The 14,995-nt window shown below is 41.2% G+C and overlaps 1 protein-coding gene across 12 annotated transcripts in view; it reads right to left on the bottom strand.

Annotated features, from left to right (window-relative positions):
• GRIN2B (glutamate ionotropic receptor NMDA type subunit 2B) overlaps window positions 1–14,995 on the bottom strand; it is a 502,860-nt gene that overhangs the window by 63,330 nt on the left and 424,535 nt on the right. For all 12 annotated transcript variants that reach the window (XM_072798946.1, XM_072798943.1, XM_072798951.1 and 9 more), the window contains 4 exons: window positions 6,633–6,835; window positions 5,724–5,895; window positions 5,351–5,504; window positions 1,758–1,883 (listed from right to left, as the gene is read on the bottom strand). In XM_072798946.1, coding sequence (XP_072655047.1) covers window positions 1,758–1,883; window positions 5,351–5,504; window positions 5,724–5,895; window positions 6,633–6,835 — 655 coding nt within the window. The remainder of the gene's footprint in view (window positions 1–1,757; window positions 1,884–5,350; window positions 5,505–5,723; window positions 5,896–6,632; window positions 6,836–14,995) is intronic.

Below are 14,995 nucleotides of genomic sequence, written 5' to 3'. Positions count from 1 at the left end.
AAGCTTGGTGATGGCAAAATCTTGCCTGATGTCTGGGTCTCCATGTAGCCCCTCCACTGCAGAAATGAACATCTGCCCGCACAGTTTTACAACACATTAGCACAGGTCTTATGATGCTATCTGTGATCCCGATAGCATCTGCTCTGACAACTAAATCAGTGACTACACATGTCAAGCCTAGTATCTAACTGTGCACACACATCTGTGCGTGTGGACCTTATTTCATGGAACAGATGTGTAACTGAAAAGTTGTTCATAAATCAAAGCTTTTGTACATTGCAAAATGCCCCAAGGAGACTTGGTATTTAAAGTGGTCCGAGTTGAATTCCTTCGCGAAGATAGGTGCCCCTTGGTAAAGTAAGTAACTTGTAAGCCCTTGCTTTGAATTTTGTGGCTGGATTTTTGCCTCCTTGATCTTCTTCAAAGTGAGAAGAGAGAGCATACACTCACTTCAGTTCCTCACACTGTTAACGTACGTATGTACTTGTGTGTTTCTCAGATGTTTCACTTGTTACTAATGCCACTCGGGATGGAAAGTAGGTCATGGCTTCTGGAAGACCCTTTGGCCACAGGCACAAGGTTCCCTGACTGTATCATATTGTGGAGATACTCAAATGTCTACCCCAGAATGCATGAGCCAAATAAGGAGGTAGGTCTGAACCTGGAAATACACAGGGCAGTAGTGGTTCACAGCCTGGACTGTGAAGTTAACAGAAACTCTAGGGGAGTTTTCACATAACACAGCTGCCTAGCACCCCAACCCCAAAGATTCTTATTAAATTGCTGTGGGGTGGGTGGTTATTCTAATATGCAACCAAGGTAGAAGACCACTACTTTGAAACATGCTAGTGGCCCGAGATCCAACACTGGAACGAGTCAGAATATTAGAAAATGAGGTCCAAGCACCTTTGTCTTTTAAGTGCCCTACAGATAATTCTGTGTGGCTGGGGTTAAAAAAGGCTTTCCTCTGGGAGGTACAATCTCAGAATAAAGCTCACGTTCTAGATGAGAGAAGGCTCAGGGAAAAAAGTGTAATATTTCCTAATCCTGGAATTCTCAAAGTTTTGGATTATTTACAGGGGTTCCATGTACCTCTTCAGGAATCTAGCAAATGTTTTATGAAGTCTCAAATGCCTCGAACATAGGGGCAGTCCTCCTATCTCTTGACCCACTTACCCAGAAAGCTGGACTGCCTTCAATAGTAGCTATGGGTGAGAACTACTATCTGCTGGTCATTTTATTTCAACCACACAATGTCTATGCTCCCTGGCAGACGTATCTGAGCCAGGGTCATGGGTTTTGAAGATCTTGTACCTTAGAGGTGGACTCCATTAGCCACAACTACCCCCTGTATATCCTGGGGCAGCCCCATTTTCTTTATTCTTAATATATGGGTATAGCTGCATTGTTGGTCCTTCTGTTCAGACAGACTGCTCACAGCCTAAGGTTATTAAAATAGTTTCCTCTGACATGTTTATGCTACATGAATCTATTGCCAGCTTTCCGCTCATTTACCCCGGGGTAGAACTGGGCTTGCTAGGTGAGGCTCCTGCCAGTGAGGGACATACAGATCCAGACTAACCTCTTAATTGGGGTATTTTTAATGAGTTGCCAAGCTTTTGACATGGAAGGCTGAGGGTTCATTTTCAAAAATGGATAAGTCAGGGAGTGGGCAGACACCAAAAGAGGAGTACAGAAACTCAGAACTGAGAATGAGAGAGAAAAATGCAAAAATCCAACAGTTACAGGAGGCTTACCTCTGCCATCAGCGAGGCACCTGTTGTAACCCACAGGGCTGAAGTACTCGAAGACAAAGACAGCCACGGCTGAGACGATGAGCAGCATCACGAACATCATAACCCATACGTCAGCACTGAATGGCTCTGGAGAAGGAAAAAAAAATCAGTGCTCAAAATTAAAACAGAGAAAAAAAAAAAAAACAGATTCTGCTTAATTTGCATATCATTTGCATAGGCAACACGTATTTTTGCAGGGGAAACAAACCACAAGTGTGTTGCACGTCTTCAGAGAGCCACAGCCCGGGTTGGGGAAGAGTGACAGGCTGTGTCTGAATGTCTCCATTCCCCTGATGGGCAGGTCAAGGTCTATTTTCTTTCAAACACATGAGAAGGAGAGCTTCTTCTTTTGAACTTTTTGAGATAGTTTCTGCTATTGCCAGGAAATGTGCAACTATAAGAAGTACTAGATACTGAGTAAATGAATCATATGGGACTGGCTCTTGGTTTATGTTGTCACCCATATGGCCACACTGCTCCATAGAGGCCTGGAAAACCTTTCACTGATGCTTCCAAACTTTGTGCACAAATTCATGCTCCATAGACTTAGTCTTATTTTGGACTTGACTTGATTCAGTAATAACTGCATCCAATGAATAATTCTTTTGCCCTCTTGCCTCACCTCTCCTCAACTTCCTAGCCTACATTTACTTTTCAACCCATTTTGATGTGGTATATTTTATGGGACATCATTAGGGTATGAGGATGGGAGTCAATGTCAAAAAAAATCCATCCATATTGACAATCAGTGTCTGTAATAGTGGGAATGTAGCAGTGACAAGGGAGCATGCCTCTGATGAAATTAACAAAACAACTACAAGCTATACCCTAACACCAAGTGAAAGAGTTGATAGGATAAGACTAGGAAAGAGAACAAGAATGTTCTACACATGCTTTCTTTAATTTCTTTAATCATTATTGCTGAATCCCTTCCACTGATCTAAATCTCTCTGGCTTAGAAGTGTCTAGAAATTGAACACTGTATTCCAAGAGCCACTTCTCTGAAGGTCTACAAAAAGGGACAATTGCTATTCTTTCCCATGATATGATGTTCCCTCAATTGTGTCTCAAAATAGTTCTGGCCTTTTTAGCTGTCACATCACACTGTAAACTCATAACTAAGTAAATTAACATACTGTTTTTTCCACTTTCCAAATCATTAATAAAGATGAAGCTGAGAAAGGGGAAAGATTGGTTGGAAATTAGAAAATATTTTCTTTACTTGAAATCCACTTTACTTTTGAATTTTTGAAGGGAATTATAAAAACCTGGTCACTTAACATTTTAAAAAGGACCTTGATAAGACACATACCAACTGTGAAATGCAAAACCTTTCAGTGGCAGCCAGAGATGTGAGGGTAGCAGGTTTAATTCAAAGCCTCTATATGGTGGAGTGAGGAAGGCCCCTCCCCCTCAGCTCTCACCAATTGCAGTCCTACCTTGATTTTACTTCTAAGATTAGGGAATAACTGAGTAAAAGCATCCTCTCTAGGCTTTCTTTTCCCCCATTGAGTCCATGGCAACTTTTTGTACATAAAATACAACAAACATTTGTGTTGGGTTTTATGATGTAGAAAGTACTTTCACCATATGTTTTGTATAATCCTGCTCTTTCATTATGGTATAACCATATCTATTTTACAGAAGTCAAGGTCCTTTCCAAGTTCATAGCCAGAAAGTGGCAGGGCCAGGTTATAATCTGAGGTATTCTGGGGCAAAGTTTGTACTTTCTCATTGCATTATATCACTTCCTAGCCTCTGTCCACCAGTGCCTGGATTAGGAGTTGCACTCTGAAATGTCCCCATGAGTACTGGAATACAGACTCTGAAGGCAGCCACATCTGGGCTTTAATCCTGGGTCTACTAGCTGTGAACTGATAGATTGTTGGAGAATTCCTTAACAGGTCTAAGATTCAGTTTCCTGAGCCATAAAATGGGTATAATAATACTATCAATGAGTATCAATGAGATAATATAACAAAAGGATATACAGTAATGTTTGGAACACCACAAAATAGGTGTTCAATAAATGTTGGCTTCTTTTACCCCTTAGAAGCAACTAACTGCTTCTCCTCCAAACACACACACACATACACACACGCACACACACACACACCCTGCCTGGCATTGCTATGTCATTCTAGGGCTATGCTGATATATCACTGGCTCTTCCAGTTCAGGAGCTGAGGTTAGTGCTATAGTGATGGGTTAGAATTAGAATGTAGTTTTGTCTGTATCTCTTAATGTTCCAATTATCCTTGCAAAGGAGAAAAGCAAATGAAATACACAAAACTGCTATGAGGATTAATGCATAGAGTGTGTGCTATCTATTAATATTTCACATAAAATTGGCAGGGCCAGAATCTGCTTCACTGTAAAAAGGTTAGCTGAGAAACGAGTAATTTATGGAAAAATTCTATGGGATCTATAACTCCACTTTATAGTACATTCATTAAAAACTTCCCTTCCCCCCTGCCCACTGGATAGAGCTTAAAGAAACATTAGTCAAGGTCTATTCCAATATCTTCATTTAAAAAAAAAGTTGATGTCCTTCAGAGAGTTTGTGACTTGTCCAAGGGCTTACAGCTTGTTTATGCCCAGGCTGGGCCGCCTGTCTCCCAGTCCAATGTCCTGTTTTTAAGGTGACATTTTATTTCTCAACCCTTTGCTCTCACAGCCCCTGAAAAAAAATATGGGGTATGAGCTCACAAAGGACCTCATCTAATTGAAATCTTGGCCTTATCTCACCAGGTCTTATATCATATCTAAGGCTTTTGACACATAAGTGATGCTGGAGAATAGAGAAGTATACAACAGCACGAGGAAGGATGGTGTAGAATGGGAGGAAGCATCGGATCAGCTGTACCTAGCAAAGCTCAGAAAAATGCATGTAAAAACAGAAAACCTTTTTTGGTAGCTTGAAGCTCAATTCTTGGAAGACAATTAAAAAGTTATTTCAATGATAGCTAGAATTAGAAATCATTAAAGCAGGAAGTAGCCCCGGAAATCAGCTGGTTGAAATGTCTTCTTCTATGGATGATGAAACGAAGTCCCAGGATGGAGCATATTTGCTCAGGGTCAAGTGATGAATAAGTGGCAGGAATGGGACTAAAGTAGGGGCCCAGCACTGTTTCTTTACAGGGTATTATTCTACCCTATTGGTTTTGGGTGTTCTTCAGTTTTCATGTTTGAGAATAATCTATTCTCAAGACCCCCAAATTAAATAAACTACTAGCAAAGCACCTCCTGGTTGAAAGAGCCTGGCCATGTGCTCCTTCACTTAACCCTCACATAAAGTACCTGTTTTTTTTTTAATTTTTATTTATTTATGATAGTCACAGAGAGAGAGAGAGAGAGAGTGAGAGAGAGAGGCAGAGACACAGGCAGAAGGAGAAGCAGGCTCCATGCACCGAGAGCCCGACGTGGGATTCGATCCCGGGTCTCCAGGATCGCGCCCTGGGCCAAAGGCGGGCGCCAAACCGCTGCGCCACCCAGGGATCCCAAGTACCTGTTTTTATGTTCAATTGCTTCACACCAGCAAGCATATCACTTACCTAAGAAGGCAGATGGTGAGACAGTCCCATTGCTGCGTGACACCATAACACTGATGCCAGTCTCTATGAAGGGCACAGAGAAGTCAACCACCTCAGATCGCTCCTCATTGATGGTGAGTGATCCCACCGCCATGTAAGCCCTCTTCATAACCACCTGGGAGAAAGGCACAATGCTTCAATTAGAGCACTCAGGAAGACAAAGGAACACTGCAAGGAAAACATGGCCTGGCAGTGGTATCCTTCGTATAGTGGGAACAGGAAAGTCCATTTGCTGTCTTGCATTTTCTAAAATTTATAAATGAGCATTTTTTATATATTTGCATGAAACAAAATAAATGAAAAATGGAAATGGCCCTTACTTTCTGACACTTACCTCTCCAATCATACCATTCCAAGTTCCATTGATTTTCTTCCCATGCTTGCCATTGGTAACCAGGTAGAGATCATAGGTGAACTTCACAGATTTAGAAATTTTCTTAAGGATGTCAATACAGAACCCCTTGCAGCACTTTTTGATGTAACCTGGCTCTTCATCTGTTTTATTCCTAACCAGTTGAAGAAACAAGAAAACAAAACAAGGCTTTGTACAAGAGAGCAGATATTACCCTTACCATTAAAACTCCAACCCAAAAGCAGGTCCTCCCTTCACCGCTCAGCACCTGAGTGAGGAAATAAATCAGACCACGGAACTGTAATTCTTTCATTAACTCATCAGATTGAACCATGTTTTCTCCCAATTTTTAGTGCTCCTTTGAAGTATAACATACATCAGGAAGATGTGCATACCCTGAGGGTTCAGTTGGATAAATCTGCCCACACTGAACCCACCCATTTAACCAGCACCAAATTGAGATACAGAAAAATTACCCTTTTATTTTCTCTTCCAGGCATTTCCCACCCTCACCAAAGAGAATCATCATCCTGACTTCTAATAGTTTAGCTTAGTTTTACCAATTTCCAAAATTGTTTCTAAATCTCAAAATTACAGGGCATGATGACTCAAGAAAACATAGTTCAACATCAAGGCAAATTTGAATCTCCATAAATTTGAAGTCCTGGTTGTTGAGACCAGGCAAGGCCAAAAATATGTGAACACAGTTAGAAGTAATTCCCCTGGGTCATGACCTGGACAGAACCACAGAACTGCTAGTCATTCCGTTGCTCAGTAGTAAATGAAAATTGAACACGGTACCAAATTCATTCTATGCCTCAGATAGGTGCTGACAGCCGTACTAAATCTGACTATCCCATGCCACCCAGAGCACTGGGGAAGGGGCCATACTCAGAGACTATGCGTTTTTGGCAGGGGACTGTGTTCCTCATGCAGGTTCCACTCAGAGGGTCCACACTCTCCACAATGACAAAGGGGGCCTCCTCCAGGGTTACAATGCTCAGATGGTCATCCTCCTGTTCTTCTGTCTCAGGACACATTCGGGGCCACACGTAGTACTTCATCTGCAAGGATTTGTCTTTCCACTTCCCCACCTGCATGGGGGTAAACAAAAGACTCAGAAACCACTGGCAATAGATCCTAGCAGCTTCTCCTAGCATCACCCAGGAAGCTATTAAACAAAGGTCAATGGACACAGGCATTGTACACAATAGAGAGGAAATGCTTTTTAACCCATATGCTCAGAATAAGACTACCATGTCCATACCTAAGAAAGGTAATATATTCATTTACTCACTCACTTACCATATGTGAAAAAGAGGATCTACTATATGCTGGGCACCCTGCAAAACCTTGTGGCTCAAAGAAGCATCGTTCTGCCCTTCATCAAACTTACACTGAGTGAGGAAGTCCGAAATGTAAACAAACGTTTACAGTGATAGATGGTAAGTGCTAACACTAAAGCCTATACCAAGTGCTGGGAGGATGACAACGTCTCCTGCCTTGTGTGGCTGGCAGTTTTTTCTACTTAACTGTAACAAGGAGCATGATAGTGAAAGCAGCAAATAGCTCTGGAAAGGTCAACAGAATGACTGGAGCAAATGAGCCAGAAGGATGTGTTTTGGCTTGTAGCAGAAGTCCAGTGGGAAGTCATGTGGAGAACTGAGTAGATCTGAATTGGAATAAAATGATAAGTCAGGATTAAAGAATACTGACATAGCTTAGCTGGGGAAGGAAGCATGGTTGGGCTGGTCGTGAATGCCACAAGTCAATGCAGGTATGCACCTGCTGGGTTGGGTGGGAGCCCTGGGATGGACCATATAGGTCTTTCTGTGTGCACAGGCTGTGTCCCCATCTTCAGGGAGCACCACTCAAATATACTCCAATGTGAGAAGTGGATGCCCCCTGGAATCATTCACATGGTGGCCCTGCTGCCAATCATTGGGAGAAATGTGTGGGTCCCATTATCTTTTAGAAGAGCCATTCATTCCTGTTTTTATAATAGAATCTGTAGGACTTCGTTGGTGGGTTCTTGTTCTCACTCTGCCCTTGAGTTTACTGAAGAGGGAACACCTTTTCATTTTCTATAACCAAAGATCTTCAATTACCACAGGAATTATGGATTGTAAGCTCCTGCGTTTTCCCAATCTATAATTTCCTCCATGGAGCAATGCAAATTAGCAGCATAAGTGAGGCACCAGGACTACAAAACTACTTAATTATGAACTACATAAATCAGTAAGGAGCAACAAATGGGCAGTACTTCATAAATTTTCAAGCAAATAGGCTTAGATTTCCGTATTCACACAAAACCAAAATGCCTTCCTTTGTGTCTGCTTTTGTCTATGGTGGGGTTTCTACCTAGAAACTCCCTAGGTGTGGTTTTTATCTCCCTCCCACCTGCCTAGTAGGTGCTATTTCCATGCCTGTATTAGGTCTGTACAGCTACTGCCCTTGTTTTATTGGATCACTATAACATGGTCAGCAGCTTGGTGTCCAGGACCAACTTGTTGAGCATTAACCTTGGTGCCAGGGTTTGCCAAGTGTGCAAACCATGTTTGACTTCTGATTCAGAATTATGCACTGAACCAAATGTTTGCTTTCCTTTTTGTGTATTGTCTTCTCCGTACCAAAGGTCCTATATTTGTGCAAGTCTGGTTTTCTTCATATTGCTAAGAGTACTTATTTGTCAAGCAGAAATATCCAAATGGCTTCCCAGCCATATGGGGATATTTATGTCTTCAGCTAGTGGTGAGAGAGGAGGTAGGACTTGGGAGAGGGGAGCCCTGGGGGCCCATGATGTTGAGTTACCTCCAACTTGCCCTATTTATCCCAGTGGCCAAACTGATAGCATTTTCTGCATGTTCCACGATGGGGAAAAGTTGGGAACCCCTAATATACCTATTTTCATTTATTTTTTTCTGCCCTTATCATCTTCTCTCACTAGTCCCTTTGAGGTTTTTTCTTTTAAATCTAAATGTATTCTCTTCTATCTTTTCTGCTATTAGCCTAGTCCAGTAGTACAGCAGCCCATTCTGCAATTACTGTAGGCAACTTCAAACTTCACACAGGGTACCCACCCCCCAGAGTGCACTGTGGACACTGCTGCCAGATGGCTCTTCCTAAAACATTATTTGGTTATATAATCCCTGTTCAAGAATTCCAACAGCCTTTCATTGCCCTCAGGATGTGTTCAAATTTCTCACCTGGATGGTCAAGGTGTGCGCATTCAGCTTAATTTACCTTGACAGAGTTGACTTCACTATTTTGAAATATTAATCCTTTGTTCGTATTGGAAAAGGAAGTTACTGATACTGAGAACTACTATAGGTTAATCAGGAACAGGTTTCAACAAGCAAGCAGCATTTTCTTTTCTAATAGACTTATAATAGACTTACTGTATCTGTAAAACAAAAATGCTGCAGACATAGCATTTTGGCAAGGTTTTTCATGAACCCTTGTGAACCATATGAAATATAATATAGATTATTGTATACTTTGACAGATTTGAAAGGAGTGTAAAATATTTATCCAAAAAAGAAAAAAAAAAGATTGTTTAATGAATCAATCCCAACATGGAAAGAGGTCTTTAGGGACACGTCAGGACACTCTGTTCTTATAAGTGGCCTGTGTAGTGTTTCATAAAACCAAACAGAAGGAATGCTTACAAAATTGCAGATAACACAAGCTAAATGGGATAGAAGATACACTGCATTGCAGAATCAAGGTTGGAAGTGATATGAATTAATTGGAATGGACTAAACCAAGTGGGATGAGATTTAATAGTATTTATACATAAAATCTAGCATTTATATTTTTTCAAAAAGCAAATGCACAGCATTTAAAAGGAGATATTTCAACTAACAGCAGTTTATAAAAGCTACTGCAATAACAAATGTTATATTTATGGATTTACAATATCTAGTACATGGGGTAAGGGAAGGGCACAGATGATCCCACTCTGCTCTGTGTTCATCATACCACAGCTGGAAAATTAGGTTTTGATCCTATAATCCTATGATCAAATGATTTTTATTTACTAGATCATTCTCATTTATCCAACAATAACCTGCATATGGAGTCCCCACTAGCACACCTTTTCCCAACTTCCCAACAACCTAGCAGGTTCATTCCTTGCTTCACTTCAGATCAATTCAACCAATAGCAGCTGTATGCCTATTCTGTGCCAGGCTCTGGGCTCTGTGTTACAGATAACAACACCAGGTAGCATTTAGCAAGGGCCTAGTATATGGTAGGCACTGAACATTCTAATCATCTCATTAATCATCACAGCAAGCTTGTGAGATAGGGACTATTATTTAGTGTCTCATTTTACAGATGAGAACACAGAGTTTGATGACTTACACCGTCATGGTGAGAGAGTGCAATGTTAGGGTTCGAAACTGAACTGTTTGGCTCCCAAGCTTGGGCTGTCTCCCCTACATTGCACTGCTGCTCTGACAATGAAGGAGTAAACATGATCCCTGTCCTCTGAGGACAGTCTTATGGGGAAAGATACTATCTGTTGATAATAATATCAAATTAGGCTTTGGTAATTACCTAATAAAAGGTACAAAGCATTCTGGGATTCAGAATAGAAGTGATTATTTCTGAAGGGGTAGGGGGAAAGCTTGATGAAGACTCTTATCTTTGATCCAGGTCTTGAAATGTCATAGTGCATTAGGCAAAGAGTACTTTATTCACTGAGTCAAGAGCAAGAGCAAAGGATCAAAGTCCTACAGTTGCTCAAAAGAAAGATCAAGGATAGTCCTTCATGGTTGAAAGGTATGATGTGTGGGGAGAAATGGTCTAGTTCAGTTATCCTCTTCCTTAAAGACTTATTCATTCTAGCTGCACAATCTGCATTTTCTAGAGAACCAACTGGATAGCACTCATCTCTTCCCACCTCCTTGTTCAATGGCATTATTATGCTTGTAGCTTGAAATTAGTTGGGGGCACCCATGAAATTGGCAAACACTATAATTCAGGGCTTCCTCTGCTCATCCTTATCTCCCATTTATTAAATATTTTCCAGTTCACAAATGGCCCACAGGAACCAAATAATTCATTATTTCATGCTATTCACTACCTTATTTAGTGACTTTAACTGTTTAGGTGTCTTGTCTCCTACCCTAAATTCTGAATGTAACTCTAAGTATTTTTGTGACCATAGACAAATGCTTAAAAACTCTGAGTCTCAGTTCCCAAACTAGTAGAGTAAGGAAATGATTTCTACGATGGCTTGCATAAAATCTCATGATCCTAGGATCTTTTTAGGACAGAGGCTCTCTACCACACTTCCATCTGATTAGAACCCAGGGGAAAAGTGTTCTACATGGTTATTTCCTAAAGGGAGGGAAGTATCTGATTCATTTACACAAAAAGATTAGCTTGTCTTAAAGTAATGATTCTTTTTTATTGTTTCTTCAAGGATGACTATAGTGAAGAAGGAAAGTTAAATTCTTGAGGACTGAAAGGAGAAACAGTTTTAGGAGAAAAAAAAAGCCCTCTGCGATAAATAACAGATTCACAATGCCAATACACAGTGCCCGTGTTAAAGAACATGTTTAATTACCTCAAATGAGCTACCTCAGGGCAAGGAGCAAGCAGTTAGAAACAACTGAACAGCTAAGTATGATAGGAACTTTTTATGTAGAAAAATGAAGTCTGTTTCAACAACTCATTTAAGGGGGAGGAAGTATAGTGAAAATATTACAGATGAGAGAGTTTGTTCAGAGTGACGAGGAACGGCAAAAAGACAAAGAGAAGCCTGAGACCCTAACAGGGAAACATCTGGATGCTTTCCTAGAACATCCAAACTGGTACAAGTCTGTAATACCGGAAATGCAGAGAGTAGTAGGAAATGAAGTTAATGGGAGATATTTCGGAGAAAGTACAGTGAGAAAAATTGAATGAAGAATTTATAGCTGAGATTAAAATATAATCAGAAAAAGAAAAACCTGGAGGAAATAATGAAGAAAATGTCTATAAAGTGCTCTGAATTCCTCAGAGATAAGCACTAAACAAACATCATTACCACACACACGTTTAATGACAACATCTGTCTATAAAAAATGCAGTTCTTTGCCATACTAACATTTACAAAGAGCTCTTGAGGACTGAAATCATCTTTCTCAAGAGGAAAAAAGAAAAAAAAAATCCCTGATTAGGTTTCTCAGAAAAGCATGGAGTCATTTTGAGGGGTTCCGGTTTGGTACTCTGGGTACAAGCTGAACCCCTGTTCAGCTGGGAATCTCTTCTTACAAGAAGTCTACCTCATGAACCTGCAGCATTTTATCCCATAAGCCTTTGCTCATGAAAATACTAGAGAACCAATATGTGGTGATTTTAGGCATCAAAGTCTTCCTCTGCTAGCTAACAGATCTCCTCCATGACCACTCACAAAACTGTCACCAATTAGCACCCCGAGAAGGCCACGCATAAAAAAGAAGACCACAGGGACCACGTTTCTGCTGGAAGCCCCTGACTTTGTCTCTTTGGTGAATGTGTCATCGCAGAGAAGGGAGAGGGCCTGGGCAGGGCACAGCTGCTGTGAATGTTGCTGCGGTCTTTGCACAGATACCAAAGGACACCAGTCTCCCTGGGCTGCCTCTCTCATCTGCATGGATGGAAAGCCATTTCTGAAGATCCTGGAACAAAAGCACTTATTAGAGCCTCTTTAGGTGTCAAAGGTTATTTTTCAAAACTCAAAGTGTTTTTGTTTCTTGTTGGAGATGGCATCTGGCTCTAACACTAAATATTTGCTGCTTATTTTTACACAGTCCACTGACTCTAAAAATGCAAAATGTAAAACTACCTGTGATCTCCCTGAACAAGCTAAAAGAGGAGGCAGGGTGTCTGTAAGGTAGTCCAAACGTGCATCCTGTTCCTCCCCAAAGCATGTCACATTAGGTAGCTGCCCCTAGACATGTGTCCTGTGTCTGTGCTGTTCCAGGGCAGGCTTGAGAGTCCTAGCACAGCAAAAATCTGAGGATAGGAAGGCACTCCCATTTCTTTTCCCCTAAAGCCACCCATCTTACCTCTGAGGACTTTTAAAGGTTTAGTGTCTGAGTATTACATTTTGTTCAATCTTTATTTTTCCATGTCTGCCCCCCTTCCCCATCATTGGTAACCAAGTGGACATTATGGTGTATGGCCATCCATTCTCTGTATTCATACAAAATACATATACATATATATGAAAAATGGGATAAGTGTGCTCAGGCTTGTGTGTGTTTTCCAAAATCGTATCATAATATATACCTGTCTCTGCAACTTGCTTTTTTCACTTCATTGTACATCATGGGCTTTCCCAGTTAGATCTAACTCCTTTTAACAGCTGCAAGGTAGTCCATAATAATGGGCATGACTCAATGTATTTAGGATATTTACTTAAACATTTTTTGACCAAAATAATTAATACATATCTTGGTATTTCCAAAGCATTAATTTCCAGGAATGAATAAGCAAAATGAAGGGATATTTATGTTTTTAAATGTCCTCAATGTTGCTGGAATACTTTCCCAAAGGTGTTTAGTGATGGAACTTCCTATCTGCAAAGCACAAGAGTGCTCCTTGCACACGTTCTCATCAGCACTGTTTCTTTTTTTTTATCACCATTAACATCTGCCCATCTAAGGAATGAAAAATGGTATCTAATTGCTTAAATTTTCATCTCCTTGGCTTGCAATGAGAGCACCTCTGCACATCTGGTAGCATTTAAGATTTTTCTTTTACCCTCTATCTGATCCTTCACTCATTTTCCATCGAGGTGTTTGTCTTTCTTATCTATTTGTAGGGAGCTCTTGGTGTAGTAGGAGAGTAATCCCTTATCTGTCAGATATGCTTGAAATATTGTTCTCCCTCTGAGATTTGTCTTCTGTTTTTGCTGTATTTTTTCATGCACATAATTTTACCTTTACTTTTCTTCCATAGTATGTCTCTTTACATAGAACATTTGGTTTTCCCACTTGAGTTTAAAGAAAAAAGATCTATATGTGGAATATAAGAAATTGTGAAAGGGACTAGGAGAGAAAGGAGGGAAACTGAGTAGGGAAAAAAATAGAGAGGAAGACAAACCATGAGAGACTCCCAACTCTGGGAAACAAAGGGTTGTATAAGGGGAGAAGGGTGGGGGAATGGGGTAACTGGGCTACAAGCACTAAGGAGGGCACTTGATGGGATGAGCACTTGGTGTTATACTACATGTTAGTGAATTGAATTTAAATAAAATATAAAAAAAAGAAAAGAAAAAACGATCTACCCCACTCTCAAAGCGTTCCTTGCTCTTCCTTTTGCACAGAGCTTGTCCTATACAGTGTGACAGACATATAGCCTTGCCCTCTGCATTGCTTAGCCTTCCCTCTGTTGGCCCTCCCAAGCCTCTCAAATGCTCTGCATCCTTCTCAGTCCTTCTCAGGCCTCATCACTTCCAAGAAGCTGTCCCTGGTCATCCCTGCTCAAAGAAAAAGCTCTAGTTGCTTCTCTAGAATAATTTTGTGGGCCAACCACTCCCTTTTGCTGTTATATTAAAATGCTAGCTATAGTCTAATATATAAATCCCTGTCTCTGAAATAGGTCTTTAAGTGCTCTAGGGCAGAGACTGTGTTACTTTACTTCTTTTTGTCCCTGTCCTGGCTTGAACAAGCGTGTTCTTCATAAATCACTGAGTGATGTCACCAGAGGCAAAATACATGGTACCCTCCAAAGGCTCCACTAGGTGTAGTTCTGGTGTTCTTCTACAAAAAAAGGCCTTAGGAGGTAAAGGCTGATGCATGTACTGCTTCTCTGCATTCTGGGTCTCTCCAGCATCCTGATTATAAAGTTGCCCTGAACGGACTCAGTTCCACAGCACTGCTGTAAGTATAATGGCGAAATCTGCTGCACTGAGTACCTAACAAGGCCACTGGCACAGCTTGACGCTCCTTCTCCTAATCATTTGCATACTCAGTGATGTCTAGGTTTAGGAATCCAGCATTTGAAAAATGCATTAGAAAGTAATTTCCATATTCAAATTTGACCCATGACTGCCTGGGCCTATTATTGCCTTGGCACTCAGGAAGCTGGGGACTGGCAGCTCGGGACACACGGGCCAAAGGGAGGTCCATCCGGCCACTCCTGCCTGGCACTTGCGTGAGTCTCCTGAAACTGAGACATCTGTTGTCCTCACAGGCCTCTGCTGCTATCCCTGTCTGACACCTGCCTCTCCAAGAGAGCCGGGGGGCTCCCTGGGGACCGTGCATACCCACCGCGCC

The sequence above is a fragment of the Canis lupus genome, chromosome 25 (assembly GCF_048164855.1).
Source record: "Canis lupus baileyi chromosome 25, mCanLup2.hap1, whole genome shotgun sequence".
In the NCBI taxonomy this organism is placed as follows: Eukaryota; Metazoa; Chordata; class Mammalia; order Carnivora; family Canidae; genus Canis; species Canis lupus.
Note: the sequence above shows the minus strand (reverse complement) of the source record. Positions and strands in the feature narration are given on the sequence as shown.